The sequence below is a fragment of the Phaseolus vulgaris genome, chromosome 7, assembly GCF_051622355.1.
Source record: "Phaseolus vulgaris cultivar YP4 chromosome 7, ASM5162235v1, whole genome shotgun sequence".
In the NCBI taxonomy this organism is placed as follows: domain Eukaryota; kingdom Viridiplantae; phylum Streptophyta; class Magnoliopsida; order Fabales; family Fabaceae; genus Phaseolus; species Phaseolus vulgaris.
In genome coordinates this window covers 9069919-9085258 of record NC_143504.1, presented here as the reverse complement: position 1 = coordinate 9085258, position 15340 = coordinate 9069919, and the positions used below count along the sequence as shown (strand labels likewise).

The 15340-nt window shown below is 30.9% G+C and overlaps 2 protein-coding genes across 2 annotated transcripts; one reads left to right on the top strand and one right to left on the bottom strand.

Moving 5' to 3' along the window:
- Nucleotides 1-1737: 1737 nt before the first annotated feature.
- Nucleotides 1738-4494, top strand: LOC137827750 (laccase-15). Its single transcript, XM_068634041.2, has 6 exons — nt 1738-1899; nt 2328-2479; nt 2585-2829; nt 2928-3056; nt 3138-4082; nt 4206-4494. The coding sequence occupies exons 1-6, from the start codon at nt 1801-1803 to the stop codon at nt 4334-4336; spliced, it is 1701 nt and encodes a 566-aa protein (XP_068490142.1). The 5' UTR covers nt 1738-1800; the 3' UTR covers nt 4337-4494.
- Nucleotides 4495-7773: 3279 nt separating this feature from the next.
- Nucleotides 7774-10940, bottom strand: LOC137829641 (laccase-15). The gene is made up of 6 exons (XM_068636488.1): nt 10735-10940; nt 10240-10391; nt 9909-10153; nt 9437-9565; nt 8306-9253; nt 7774-8221 (listed from the first exon to the last, which is right to left on the bottom strand). The coding sequence occupies exons 1-6, from the start codon at nt 10831-10833 to the stop codon at nt 8091-8093; spliced, it is 1704 nt and encodes a 567-aa protein (XP_068492589.1). The 5' UTR covers nt 10834-10940; the 3' UTR covers nt 7774-8090.
- Between the last annotated feature and the right edge of the window lie 4400 nt (nt 10941-15340).

Sequence of the window (15340 nt, the reverse complement as noted above, 5' to 3'; positions counted from 1 at the left end):
TAATATATAAAATTATTTTAAATATTGTTTTGTGTTATATATATCATGATTGTGAGCACTCTATAAATTGTTATGATTGTTTGAGTAAATAACAACTCATCTTAATGCATATTTGTATTAATTTAATTTACGGGCGTGTTTGACAAAAAAAAATCATTAAAAAAAAATAATCCATCCTTATAATTATGATTGATTAATTATAAATATTTACAATTTTTTTTAAAAATTAATGAGTAAAATAGTATACTTATTTTTTATCAAACGATAAGAATAATATAAGGTTTTTATAAAACTTTAAGTTTTAGTGAGAAAAAGTTAGTTTAGTATATAAATATTTTCAAGATGTATCAAAACATAAAACAAAGCCTATCACTGCAATCGAGTGGATAGGGGAGTAAATGATATAGGCAATTCAATTTCTCGAAGTTTAGATTTATAAAAAAAATAATGATTTAAACTTGATTTATTTATTCAATCTAGTTTAACTAGAAGTTTAAATTTGACCATTTAAAAAATATTAAACTTAATTTTGATTTTTTATTCCTTTCACAATTTAACTAATTTTATAAAAAAATTAAATTATTTTGAAAATTTTATGAATACACCATCTTAAAATTATTTTAATACTAATCTACAAATATAAATATTTATAAATTTTATTTTTCTTAGAAAAGTTATTTATACATTAAAAAAAGTTAGTACTTTCACTACAAGAAAATCATCATGAAATAGAAATCAATTTTTAGAGACCAAAATAATTAGTTACAATAGGAACTAAAATAGAGACCATTTTAGAAACTAAAAAAAAAATGGTTTCTAAATTAGTTTCTATTATTTTCTATTATTGTTAAATAGTTTCTAAATTGGTGTCTAATTAGCAACTAAGGTTTTAACTACCAATTATTTAGTTTCTAAATTTGGTAGCAAAAACCTTGGTTGCTAATTAGATACCAATTTAGAAATTATTTAACAATAATAAAAAATAATATAAACTAATTTAGAAACCAAATTTCTTTGTAGTTTCTAAAATGATTTCTAATTTAGTTACTATTGCAACTAATTATTTTGATTTCTACAAATTAGTTTCTATTTCATGATTTTTTTCATAGTATTTATGCAAATCCGACTCAATATTAATATTAAAACTTGAAAGTTAAAATGGGTGTACCAATAAAACATAAATTATGATACTTTGCATTTTAATATATATATATATATATATATATATATATATATATATATATATATATATAAACAACCTATTTATTAATCCTTAAAGTAATTTTTAAAAAAAATTTAAACTTGACTTAAACTTATCAAAAGTTTAAATTTATTTATTAATTAATTTAACAAGTAATTAACAAATAAAACTTGAACAATTGAGAAATAATTGAATCATTTACTCTCTACATGTAAGTATATACAGAGTACACATCATAATATATATGATGAAAAGTCAGAATTAAAAATAATGACAAAAAGGCAACACTTATTTTGATTAAACCATCTTAACTATTAGTGGTTAGCATGATCTATAATTTAGTTGATCTAAATTAGTAATTCATTATGGGTTTTTAAGGGAGTTGTTGTTGCAGTGTTTTCAAGAACTCAGTAAATAAGGCATACAGTTCAAATTCCCTCACGAATCTTCTTAAGTTTCTTTACACGTGACAGTGAGGTTGCACCAATATTTGAAGGTTTAACTCTATTTAAGTCTTGCCTACAAAATACAAAACCCTTCCCACAGAAAAGTTCAATATATATAAACAAAAACTGTTAGCATAGTTAGCATTTTCTTTCATGAAAATGTCTTTTGGCAAGAAACTGTTCCTCCAAGTTCTGTGGTGTTTCTCCTTCATAGATCTTAGTTCCCAAACACGGAGTCCTTACAGTTTTGTTGTGAGTACAGTCACATCCTATAATTTCCTATTACTGTTGCAGAAATTGGTGAAGTGCTGTTATATTTTTGAAAATAATACTTTGATAATTAAATAACTATATGATAATTAATAACATAAATAGATGATTAATGAGTTAAAAGAAATGGTGAATATTTTTAATAAATAATACATGTAATGCACAATTTTCTAATTATAGAATATATTTTTTACCTTTAAAAATTATGCTAATAATATATTTTTATTTTTTTATTGTACAATTTATTTAGGCATAACATTTTTTTTTTCATGGGGGTGTTATTGCATTTTTTAAAATTTATAATTTGGAATATTTATACATTGAGCACATATTTATTCACAAATAAATCTTAATAAATAACCAACAAATTGTTAAACCACTATTAACTAATGAGTTTGATTAACTTGCAGGTGAGAGAGGCCCAGTACACAAGACTGTGTTCCACAAAAAGCGTATTGACTGTGAATGGAAATTTTCCAGGACCAACTATCAGAGTCCACAGAGGAGAAACAATCTTTGTTAATGTTTATAACAAGGGCAACTACAATATCACTTTACACTGGTATTGAATTTCCAATCTTAACCATTTTTATGACCTATGGAAAACAGCACAATGGATGAAACTTTTAATCAAATGCATAGCTAACTGTAACTGATTTATGGACAGGCATGGAGTGAAACAACCAAGGAATCCATGGACAGATGGTCCTGCATACATTACTCAGTGCCCCATCCAACCTGGAAGAAAATTCAGACAAAAGTTGGTTTTTTCTTCCGAAGAAGGGACTATATGGTGGCATGCTCATAGTGACTGGGCAAGAGCCACTGTCCATGGGGCTATCTTTGTTTATCCAACCAAGAATACTCCCTACCCTTTTCCCCAACCTCATGCAGAGATTCCAATTATATTTGGTATGAAAAGATTGTTCTACCTCCTTTTGATTTCTAGAACATATTGATAGAAAATGGTTGAAAATGTAACAAATATATACTTATTCATTCATATGCAGGAGAATGGTGGAATACTGATGTCAATGAGGTCTTCACTCAGTCTATTGAAACTGGAGGAGCTCCAAATATATCTGATGCTCTCACTATAAATGGTCAACCCGGGGATCTCTTCCCTTGCTCCATGACAGGTAGTGTCAACTATTTCTTCTTTCAAATATTTGTATCTTTGAGGTTAGGCTTTAAACGCCATACTTTCTTTTAATTTGCAGAAACGTTCAAGCTAAAAGTAGAGCAAGGCATGACTTACCATCTCCGTGTTGTTAACGCGGCAATGAATCTCATTCTGTTCTTTTCTGTTTCCCAGCACAATCTCACTGTTGTTGGTGCCGATGGCTTGTTCACCAAGCCATTGACAAGGGATTACATTTGCATATCACCCGGACAAACAATGGATGTATTGTTGCAAGCCAATGAAGAACCTAATCATTATTATCTGGCGGCAAGGGCATATTCTAGTGGGGTTGGTGTTGCTTTTGATAACACCACAACCACTGCTAGAGTGGAATACAGTGGAAACTACACTCCACCTTCATCTCTTTCACTACCTTACCTTCCCAACTTTAATGACACAGGCGCAGCTTTTGACTTCATTACACGCTTGAGAGGCTTACCTGAGAGATACCCTCGCCAGGTCCCAACAAACACCACAACTCAAATAGTGACCACTATTTCTGTTAACACTTTGCCATGCCCTGATGACAGAACCTGCCAGGGACCAAATGGAACCATTTTTGCTGCTAGCATGAACAACATAAGTTTTGACACCCCCAACATTAACATACTAGAAGCCTATTACTATCATATCAATGGGGTATACCAAACGGGATTTCCCAGATTCCCTCCCTTTATGTTTAACTTCACTGCAGACTTTTTGCCTTTAACATTGAATATACCAAAGCAAGGGACCAGGGTTAACGTGCTGAACTATGGTGCAACGGTTGAAATTGTATTCCAAGGAACAAACGTTGTTGCAGGGATAGACCATCCCATGCATCTCCATGGGTTCAGTTTCCATGTCGTTGGATATGGGTTAGGCAATTTCAACCAAAGCAAGGACCCCATGAATTTCAATCTCATTGATCCTCCTTATTTGAATACGGTGATTGTGCCTGTAAATGGCTGGGCTGCTGTTAGGTTTGTGGCTAGCAACCCTGGTATGTGGCATGGGACACTACTTTTGTTTGTGTGTTTATATATAATTCTTAGTTTCCATTTTTAATTTTATCAGTGGATACTTACTTTTGTTGCATGAACTGCATGTGCCCTTTAAATTACAGGAGTATGGTTCATGCACTGCCATCTAGAACGCCACCAAGCTTGGGGCATGGAGACAGTGTTTATTGTGAAGAATGGAAAGGCTTCAAATGAAACATTACCAGCACCACCACCAGACATGCCCCCATGTTGAAGAATATTCTAGACATTTTCTGTTTAGGGATATTTTTTGCTTTGATTTATTCTGTGTTTAGTTACCTTTGATACTTTGAGAAACAGTAAGTTACACTTTGTTTTACCTTATATTTCAAGAAGGCATGTATTAGAAATTCGGAGAAAAAGATTGTTCTTTGATTTGCAATTTGTCTCGTTTAGTTGGTTGTGTTATTATTTTTGGCATGTTGAGTTCTTCATAAACTTCTGACATTGATAGTATCCTTTAATTAGGTGCCTAGTCTTAATCTTGCATGAACATCTCAGCATATACAAATCCAAGTTAAAAGAAAGCTCAAAGTCAAACAATGATTCTATGCACAACCTCCAAGACCTTCCAAGTGAGTTTCTAAGCTACAAATGTAAAATAATACTTTCACGCTCCTTCAAAAAATTACATCAACTTACAACCCACTTTAATAATATCAAAATTTATATTAGAATTTTAAATTAAAAAATAAAGCAAATATTATTAAAATATTATTATTTTGAGTTGTAAAATAAGTATTTTTTATTTGGTGGATGTGAAAATGTTACACAGGACCTACTAATCGTAAATTGTGTTCATCCCTTTATCTCCTTATCTCATGGAAGTTTATTCTCTCTCCTCACTTCCTTTTAAACCTGATCTGTGGCTTATGTGGTTTACATTTGCACAACATGCAATAGTAAAGAAATTTTAGATGTTCTTGAGATGGTTCAAAGAGAAGTCTCTTTAATCATACTTAATGGTCATGATATTAAAGACAATCAAACAAAAGTTTGAAAGTAAAAGGTGAAACAATCAAACTTTAATTTCTCAAACGATTATTGAAAATGAAAAAAAATATAGAAAAAGAAAGTTTGAATGGATATTTCAATACATTGTTTTGATTGGTGAATCATCTGGATACAATTGATAATTGAAGCGTTGATTGAATCACTTAGATCCTATTGTTATCGTGTTAAAAATTTAGTTGAAAGTGTGTTTCAATCTAAACTTATTGTATCACCTCAAAAAGAAGAATCAACAAATATTTGTGAGTGTTCTATATGTGACAGATTTGAAAGAGGAAAAGACTACTTTGACGAAAGAAGAAATAATGGAGGATCAAACACATGGTGTGAAATATGTAAGAAGAAGAATTAAAAAGATATTGTTGGAATAAAGGCAAACAACAATGTTATAATTATAAAAAGTTTGAGCATGCTCAATATTTTGACAATCAACGACATAATTCATTCTTGAAGAAAAACACAACATGTGAAGGAAACTTGTTCCTTGTTTGTTAAAAGACAATTTAAAATGTGTGATATTTCAACATTTACAATAGAAAAGTATTTGTTAACATGGATTGTTGATTTGTCTCAAAATTAAACTAAGCAATGTATCGAATGTTGAAGTAAAAGGAAAAGGAAAGTTCATAATTATGACAAAGCAAGTAATTAAGATGATTCATGGTACTCACAACTTTTTTTAGTATCTCACAACTTTAGGAGCACTATTTTTCTATCAAAAGTGTAAAATTTTTTATTCAAAAGGAATAGATTGTTGTTGTGGTGAGAATGACAAATAACATAAGTTTTTCACTTTCTCTTAATTATGAGAGAAAATTCAACTTGTGATCATGAGAAAAAAAACTCTTGATTATAGCACAAAAGACTTGTTCACTTAAAATACAATGGTCTTAAGTTGCTTAGTTAAAAGAGTATGGTGTTTTGACTAACAAAATTGGGAAGAAAAATAAAGTGTGTAAGCATGCTTAACAAACATTATCTACAACCATTTCTCATGTTAGAAATGGTGCACACAGATGTACATGGTTCTATAAATATAATTTATCATTTTTTAAAATAGGTACTTTATATTTATTTATTGATGAATTGACATGCATGACATGATTTTATTTGATGAGAAAAAGATATGAAGTATTTGATTTAATTAAAAAGTTTAAAAATACTTGTAGAGAAACTGACCCCAATAAAGTATACCCTCAATAAATTCAAAAAATGTTGTGAAGATAAAGGAGTACCAAGACAAATAACAATTGATTATACAAGTTAACAAAATCATGTATACGATGAAGGAGTAAACTGTCAATAGAAAATCATTAAATAGAAATTAATTTTAGAAATAAAAGTAATTAGTTGTTATATTGAGTAAATTAAATACTATTTTAAAGATAAAAAAGATTGGTATCTAAATTATGTTGTATTATTGATAAATAATTTTTAAATTGGTATTTAATTAGCTATTTAAATTCCAAAGTTTGTAGTTAAAATCTTGGTATCTAATTAAATACCAATTTATAATTTATTTATTAATAATAGAAACTAGTTTAGATACCAGTAATTTTTTATTAATCTCTAAAACAGTATCTAATTTAGTCAATATAACACTTAATTGTTTTGATTAAAAATTTGTATTTAATGATTCTCTTGTCCTATGTGATGGAAATGACAAAACCCATATTATTTGAGAGAGGAATGCCTAATAAGTTTTGGCTAAAAGTTGTTAATACAACCATCTACCTTTTGAATATATGTAGAACAAATACTATTTGGAACATGGCCTCATTTAAAACATAGAGTGAGAATTTTTTCATTGAAATATCTTAAAATTTTTGGATGTTTTTATTATGTTAAAGTTTCAAAATCGAATAGAACAAAATTCGAAAAATCAAATGAGTGATGCATCTTTTATTGATTATAGTTTCATTATTTTAAAGTACTATAAACTAAGCAACTTATAAAAAAAAAATAATCAGTTGAGTTGTATATTTGATGAGAAAGTTTTTTGGAATTGATAAGCAGAAAAAGCAAAAATGAGAGAATGATAAAAGCAAAAATGAAGAATTAACTCTACCTAAATAGACTAAGTTCCTCACTCTTATCCAAGTCTTTCAACCACAAATCTCTAATCTCCGAACTTAACTCCAAAAAAAATAAGAGTTTTAGTGATTTATAGAAAATATAATTATTATATTGTGAAACTAAAACACTTTGAAGAGAAAATTAAAAAATAAGTTTGGACGAAGATTGTCCAAGAAGAAATAGAAATGAGAGAAAGATTCCAGTTTTTAAAATACATTTGATGTGCTAATATATATATAAGCGTAAAAGAAAAAGAAAAAAATATAAAAAATAATACGATCAAAACATAGATCAATTTAATCCTCAATCTCTCTTTATCACTCCTCAAGATGAAGGAGTGACATATGATATGGCATATTAAAAACAGATTTGGTAAGTGGGTAAGGTGGTAAATTTTCTCTGCTACATTACATGTGCTGCTTTATTTTTTAATCAGTTGAATAACTTAAGCAGGGTGACAAAGTATTTTTCTCTTTCTGACCCATCCAATACAATTTCAACAATTATATTCCACTTTGTTTCTAATAGTCGTGCAAATTGTTTGATAAAATTGCTCTATCCATGTAGCAATATCAATAATGTTTGAGCCTTTCGTTATATATATGACTTGGCGATGACCAAAGACTACACACCAATAGCCCAAAGAAAATCTTAATTGAAAGACGGTTTAATACAGTAAATCTCAGATGCTGATGGAAAGCCCTACCATACATTTGGCCAAAAATAATAAAAGAACAAGATTATTACAAATAGCAATGCACTCGGAAAACTCATTTCTTCAATTTGGAATAAATGCCTTCTTGAAAGGTAAGGTAAAACAAACATGTAACTTATTGTTCTCAATGTAAAGTTCTCTAAACAGGGAAAGTCCAGAATATTCTTCAGCATGGAGGCATGTCTGGCGGCGGCGGTGGCAATATTTGTTTCGAAGAGTTTCCATTCTTCACAATAAAAACTGTCTGCATGCCCCAAGATTGGTGCCGTTCAAGATGGCAGTGCATAAACCATACTCCTGCAATTGAAAATATTAAATAAGCTCTCCATTTAAAAATTGAAAACAAGAGTTAAATATAAACTCGCATTTCGTGTTACATACCAGGATTCACAGCCACGAATCGAATGGCAGCCCAGCCATTTATTGGCACAATCACAGTGTTCAAGTATGGAGGATCAACGAGATTGAAATTCATGGGATCTGTACTTTGGTTAAAATTGCCTAATCCATATCCAATAACATGGAAACTGAACCCATGGAGATGGATAGGATGGTCTACCCCTCCAACAACGTTTGTCCCTTGGAACACAATTTCAACTGTTGAACCATAGTTCAGCACATTAACCCTAGTCCCTTTCTGTGGTATATTCAATGTTAGAGGCAAAAAGTCTGCAGTGAAGTTGAACATAAAAGGTGGGAATCTGGGAAATCCCGTTTCGTATACCCCATTGATATTGTTATAGTAGGCTTTTAGAATGTCAATGTTGGGGGTTTGAAAACTTATGTTGTTCATGCTAGCAGAGAAAAGGGTTCCATTTGGTCCCTGGCAGTCGTTTCTGCCATTAGGGCATGGCAAAGTGTTGACAGAAATAGTGGTCACTATTTGAGTGGTGATGTTTGTTGGGACTGGATTGGGGTATCTCTCAGGTAAGCCTCTCAAATTTGTAATGAAATCCAAAGCTGCTTGTGTATCATTAAAGTTGGGGAGGTTTGGTAATGAAGGAGATGAAGGTGGAGTATAATTGCCACTGTACTCTATTCTAGCAGTGGTTGTGGTGTTATCAAAGGCAACACCAACACCAGTTGAGTATGCCCTTGCAGCTAGATAATAATGATTAGGTTCTTGGTTGGCATGCAACAACACATCCATTGCTTGGCCGGGTGATATGCAAATGTAATCCCTTGTGAATGGCTTGGTGTAAACAGCATCAGCACCAACAACAGTGAGGTTATGTTGGGAAACCGAGAAGAAGAGAATGAGATTCATTGCGGCGTTAATAACTCGGAGATGATAAGTCCTTCCTTGTTCTACATTTAACTTGAACGTTTCTGAAAATTAAAAGAGAGTGTGGCGTTTAGAGCTTAACCTCAAAGAGACAAATGTTTTGAAGAAAGAAAGGTAGTTATAGTTGAAAGTTGAAACCATGAATCTAATTAGAATATAGCAATTAGTTGAATGTAAAATATTTAGATTGATCATTAACTTCATAAAGTTTAAACATTGATGCAGACCTGGCATTGAGCAAGGGAAGAGATCCCCGGGTTGACCATTTATAGTGAGAGCATCAGATATGTTTGGAGCTCCTCCAGTTTCAAAAGACTGTCTGAAGACCTCGTTGACATCATTCATCCACCACTCTCCTGCATATCCATAAATAAATAAAACGTTGCATTTTTACTCGTGCTTTTATCAATAATGTTCTAGCTATATTTGGGGTCTTTTGACGAAATTGGGAGAATTTTTACGCTTCAACTAAAATAGGTTAAAATGAGATTCTTCATTATAATCAATTCAAACTAAAGTCCCGGTTTGGTCACAACTTTTTCATAATGAAATCATGTCCGTTATTATGACTTTCCCAAGTTTAAAAAACAACACATTTTGATAATAAAGAGTAAAAATTCTCCACTCTGTCAAACACTCTATCTTCGGTGAATCACAACAAGGAGGCAGAGAACAAAATTTTAAGGGACTTTTTCATACCAAAAATGATGGGAATCTCAGCATCGGGTTGAGGAAAGGGGTAGGGAGTATTCTTTGTTGGATAAACATAGATAGCACCATAGACAGTGGCTCTTATCCATTCACTATGAGCATGCCACCATATGGTCCCTTCCTCGAAAGAAAAAACCAACTTTTGTCTGAATTTTCTTCCAGGTTGGATGGGGCACTGAGTGATGTATGATGGGCCATCTGTCCATGGATTCCTTGGCTGCTTCACTCCATGCCTGTCCATAAATCACTTATATTAATCAGGCTTTGGTTCATTTTCATTCATTCATAGGTTAATTGCTTAAGATAGAAAACTGAATACCAGTGTATAGTAATATTGTAGTTGCCCTCGTTGTAAACATCAACGTAGATTGTGTCTCCTCTGTTGACTCTGATAGTTGGTCCTGGAAAGTTTCCATTCACAGTCAATATACTTTTTGTTGAACAAAGTCTTGTATACTGAGCTTCTCTAACCTGCAAGATTAATCAAATTATTTAATTTCCCGTGCTTCAAAAATTAACCAAACTTTTACTAAAATACTCATGAATATATTTTATGATAAATATGATAAATTTATAAAAAAATGATGCATTTGTTAAAAAAAATATTATCCCTGTACTTTTTATGTATCAAAGATACTCAATAATATACTGTTACGCGCCTCAGGCCACTATCCAAGTTATTATTATTATATCTGTCATATAAACTTCAAGAAAGGAAAACTAAACAAAAGAAAGAAAAGTATATTCATGAACGGCATGGCGCATATAACATTTCACCATGTTTGGAAATGAAATATTATGTGATGGGACTCACAACAAAACTGTAATGATTCTGTGTTTGGGAACTAAGAGTGATCAAGGAAAAACACCACAGAATTTGGAGGAAAATATTCTTGCTGCACAACATTTTCATGAAAGATGTTATGCAACTCTTACTATAATGTATTGCTAATAGTTAGGGTTATATATAGGAAAAAGTTTTATGTGGGAGTTTTATATCTTAGAACAAGAGATTTGAACAGAGATAGATTTGAGGTGCATTCTTAGTTATATTCTTCAAAAATTGGTGTGGCCTCACTGTCACATGTTGATCAATAAAGTATAAGCCAATACGTCAATCTAAGCATTTAATTCATTATAAGAAAATTGTAAAAGATGTTAAAGAGGAATTTGTGAAGCAATTTGAGTTGAAGGTAGCTTATATATTAATTGGAAACTGCTTTATTTGGTGAACCAGATACAGATTGTACCCTCTTCGAAAACACTGCAGCAACAACTTTACTTAAAAACCCACAATGAATTGCTAACTTTAGAATTATGATTCCTTCCTCCGAATAGTTAAGATTGCTTAATCAAAATAAGACTTTTGATTATTAGCTTCATTTGTTTTTTCAATTCTGACTTTTCATACTTGTATTTTACTTGTCTTGTATATTCTTTGCTCATAAAAAAACTTTACTGTATATATCTGCATAAGTTTGGAAAAGATAATATTATTTTTTATATATGATTTAATTAACTACTTTATTATAATTAAATATTCATTAACTTAATTGATAATGTTAAATTTATACTTCTTAAAGAAACTATCCCCATTATCAACAAATCACTTACAGACACCTATATATATTATGTCAATTATATATTGAATTAACATCTATTTAATTAAGGCATTTTTTTTAAAGAAAACAAAAAACAAAAGAAAAAATTATATTGGTTTTCTGCAATCCTATATCTATTATCGTCCTCTGCACATATGAGAAAGATATCCCACCAACAAGTCATGTTCTCCCTTTTAATACAATTTTTTAGTAAATATTATTTATTATTTGTGAGATTTAAGAAGATTGATTTGAGATAATATCCGATAATTGTATGTATTTGGTTTACGTGATTTGTGGTAATTTGTAGGATTTTTTTTGAAAGAGAATGAAGTGTGAAACTTACGAGGAATTTATGAGGTTGAATTACCTATAAACTCATTTTTTAAATCTAGATGACACCTATAATCGAGAAGGTATTCTGTAAATTCCTAAACTCTTAGGTCTTTAGAAGAAAGTCCCGTTTTCCTTAGCATGTTTCCTCTGCAAATTTGTGAGGCCTAATTTATATCATGAAAATTGATATTGGGCATAGAAGACATGGAACGTTGTTGCAGGTGTTATGTTTCATATAAGTCTGTAGGAGTTAATTTGATTTATTTTCTATTTTTTCCCATTAATTTACTCAATATCTTTTATTTTACGAGTTAAGCATCACTACAAGAAAATCATGAAATAGAAACCAATTTTTAGAGATCAAAATAATTAGTTGCAATAGTAACTAAATTAGAGACCATTTTGAAAACTAAAAGCAGAATCATGCTATAAAAAACATGATTTTCCACCTTATTTCAAATTTAAAAATCAAAACCATCATCAAAGTCATGCAACCTTTCATAATACAAATTTTAACAATAATGAGCAGAATCATGAAGGTTCAAAGTCAGAAGTGGAGTCTCAACAAATTGGTTTTACTCCTGAGCAGTATCAAATATTGTTAGCTCTTTTACAACAGGTCAAATCCAGTGACAATGTTTAAAGTCAAGTCTCTGTTATTCCTTCCAACATGACAACACAAACTAGTAATAACTCTATTTTTTCTTCTAGTTCTTGGATTATTGATAGTGGTGCTACTGATCACATTTGTTCATCCTTAACTTACTTCACTTCGTATCATCAAATTGATCCTATTTATGTCAAATTACCAAATGGAAATCAAGTCATTGCCAATTATTTTGGAAGTGTTTTTCTCAATCAAAATCATGTCATAAACAATGTTTTGTATATTCTTTGCTTCACTTTTAATCTTCTTTCAGTAACAAAATTGGTTGATAGACTATCTTGTGTTCTTACCTTTGATTCTAATGGTTGTCACATTCAAGACAAAAACTCCTTGAAAATAATTGGTTATGCTAAGATGCAAGATAGACTTTATATACTCAGGATCCCATCTTACCAGAAATTTCAAATTAAACCCCTTGAATCTACACACATCATCAATACTGTTAATGCTAGTGCTAGTGATCTAGAAACCCTTTGGCATTTTCGATTAGGTCATATTTCAAATAAATGTATTGATGTTATCAAGAATAAATTTCCTTTTGTTAAATATAACAAATCTTTTGTTTGTGATGTTTGTCATTTTGCAAAGCAAAAAAAACTTTCTTTTCCTATTAGTACATCTAAATCGAAAAAATGTTTTGATTTGATTCATGTAGATATTTGGGGACCATACTCAATACCATCAATTCATGACCATAAATATTTCTTGACCATAGTTGATGACTATTCGAGGTACACATGGATTTTTCTTTTGAAACAAAAATCTGAAGTTGTTAAGGTTTTGGAACACTTTGTTATTTTTGTTCAAACAGAGTTTGAGACAACAATAAAAATAATAAGAAGTGATAATGGAACTGAGTTTGTCATGACTAATTTTTTTGTCAGTAAAGGAATAATACATCAAACATCATGTGTCAATACTCCACAACAAAATAGTATAGTTGAAAGGAAACATGGTCATTTATTAGATGTAGCAAGAGCTCTTATGATACAATCTCATTTACCCAAAATTTATTGGTCATATTTTGTGATACATGCTGCGCATATTATAAACATGCTTCCCACACCTGTTTTAACATATTCTTCCCCTCATGAAATGCTTTTCAAAACTGATGCAGATTTTAATGGATTAAAAGTGTTTGGTTCTTTATGTTATGCTAGCACTTTGTCAACAAATAGAAGAAAATTTGATCCAATAACATCAAAATGTATTTTTATTGGTTGTCCAAGGTGGACAAAAGGATATATTTTTGTTGAATATTCGATCAAGAGAAATTTTTGTGTCTAGGGATGTTGTCTTTTATGAACATGTTTTTCCATACCAAAGGGTTCAAGATACTAGTAATGAAACTAACAGCCCCGATATTGATGATCAAATTTTGTTTGCTGAAGATCAATCTATCTTAAGTCAGCCATCACAAGTCATTCTTGCACCTTGTGATAATACACCTTGTGATAATGTTGAAAATAACAGTAATAATAATTGTGAGTCACAAATTGAGGTTTCAGATGTAGATTGTTCCCATATAGACCAAAACCTCAATGAAAATCATGATATAGAACAAAGTTTTGAATCAGATCCATCTGTCCGAATGAGCACAAGAATAAAAAGATCACCCGAGTATTTAAAGGATTATCATTGTAATCTTAACGTTTTCAGTACATCTTCAAGAGTTAAATATCCTTTGAATTTTGTTTTGTCTTATAGCAATTTATCACCTTCTTACAAATCTTTTGTTATGTCTCTTTCTTCACATGTTGAGCCAAACACTTATTCTAAAGCTGTGAAACATGACTGTTGGAGAAAAGCTATACAATGTGAGATATCTGCTTTAGAGTCAAATCAAACTTGGGAGACTGCTCTTCTGCCTAAGAACAAAGCTGCCATAGGTTGCAAATGGGTATTCAAAATAAAATATAGGGTTGATGGGACAATTGAAAGGTATAAAGCAAGGTTAGTGGCAAAGGGATATACACAAACAGAAGGCATTGACTACCTTGATACTTTCTCTCCAGTAGCAAAGATGACCACCATAAGGTTGCTTCTTTCTTTAGCTTCTATTTATAATTGGGAATTGAAACAATTAGACATAAACAATGCCTTTTTACATGGAGATTTGAAAGAAGATGTATACATGGTTGCTCCTCCTGGATTGACTTCTATTCCACCAGGAAAAGTTTGTAAACTAAAAAAGGCTTTATATGGTCTTAAGCAAGCTAGCAGAGAATGGTTTGCCAAACTGTCATCATTTTTGCTTTCTATGGGATATACTCAATCTATGAATGATCATTCCTTGTTCATTAATTCTTTTGAAGGATCTTTTACAACATTATTGGTATATGTGGATGATATAATATTGACAGGAAATGATAAAGAAGAGATTGCTCGAATCAAACAAGCCTTGAATCAGACATTCAAGATTAAAGATCTTGGAAATTTAAGATATTTTCTTGGTCTAGAAGTAGCAAGAAGTAAGACATAAATAATGGTAAATCAAAGGAAATATGCATTGGAATTATTAACACATGCAGGTCTTTTAGCCTGCAAACCTGCTCCCACTCCTATCGACAATCATGAGAAATTCTCTTCTACGTTCCTTTCACAGATATTCAAGCCTACAGAAGATTGATTGATTGGAAGACTTATGTATCTCACTAATACCCGACCTGACATAACATTTTCTGTGCAACAACTTTCTCAATTTCTTGCTAAGCCTACAATTGCTCACTATAATGCAGCGATTAAAATTCTCAGATATATCAAAGGGGCTCCAAGTCTTGGTCTATTTTTCTCTTCCACTACCTCTGTTCATCTGA

Coding starts and splice junctions, on each gene's coding strand:
- LOC137829641 (XM_068636488.1), bottom strand. CDS start 10,833: ATGAAAATGTTGTGCAGCAAGAATATTTTCCTCCAAATTCTGTGGTGT. Junction 10,154..10,239: donor TACAATATTACTATACACTG/GTATTCAGTTTT, acceptor ATTTATGGACAG/GCATGGAGTGAAGCAGCCAA. Junction 9,566..9,908: donor TGAGATTCCCATCATTTTTG/GTATGAAAAAGT, acceptor ATGGATATGCAG/GAGAGTGGTGGATGAATGAT.
- LOC137827750 (XM_068634041.2), top strand. CDS start 1,801: ATGAAAATGTCTTTTGGCAAGAAACTGTTCCTCCAAGTTCTGTGGTGT. Junction 2,480..2,584: donor TACAATATCACTTTACACTG/GTATTGAATTTC, acceptor ATTTATGGACAG/GCATGGAGTGAAACAACCAA. Junction 2,830..2,927: donor AGAGATTCCAATTATATTTG/GTATGAAAAGAT, acceptor ATTCATATGCAG/GAGAATGGTGGAATACTGAT.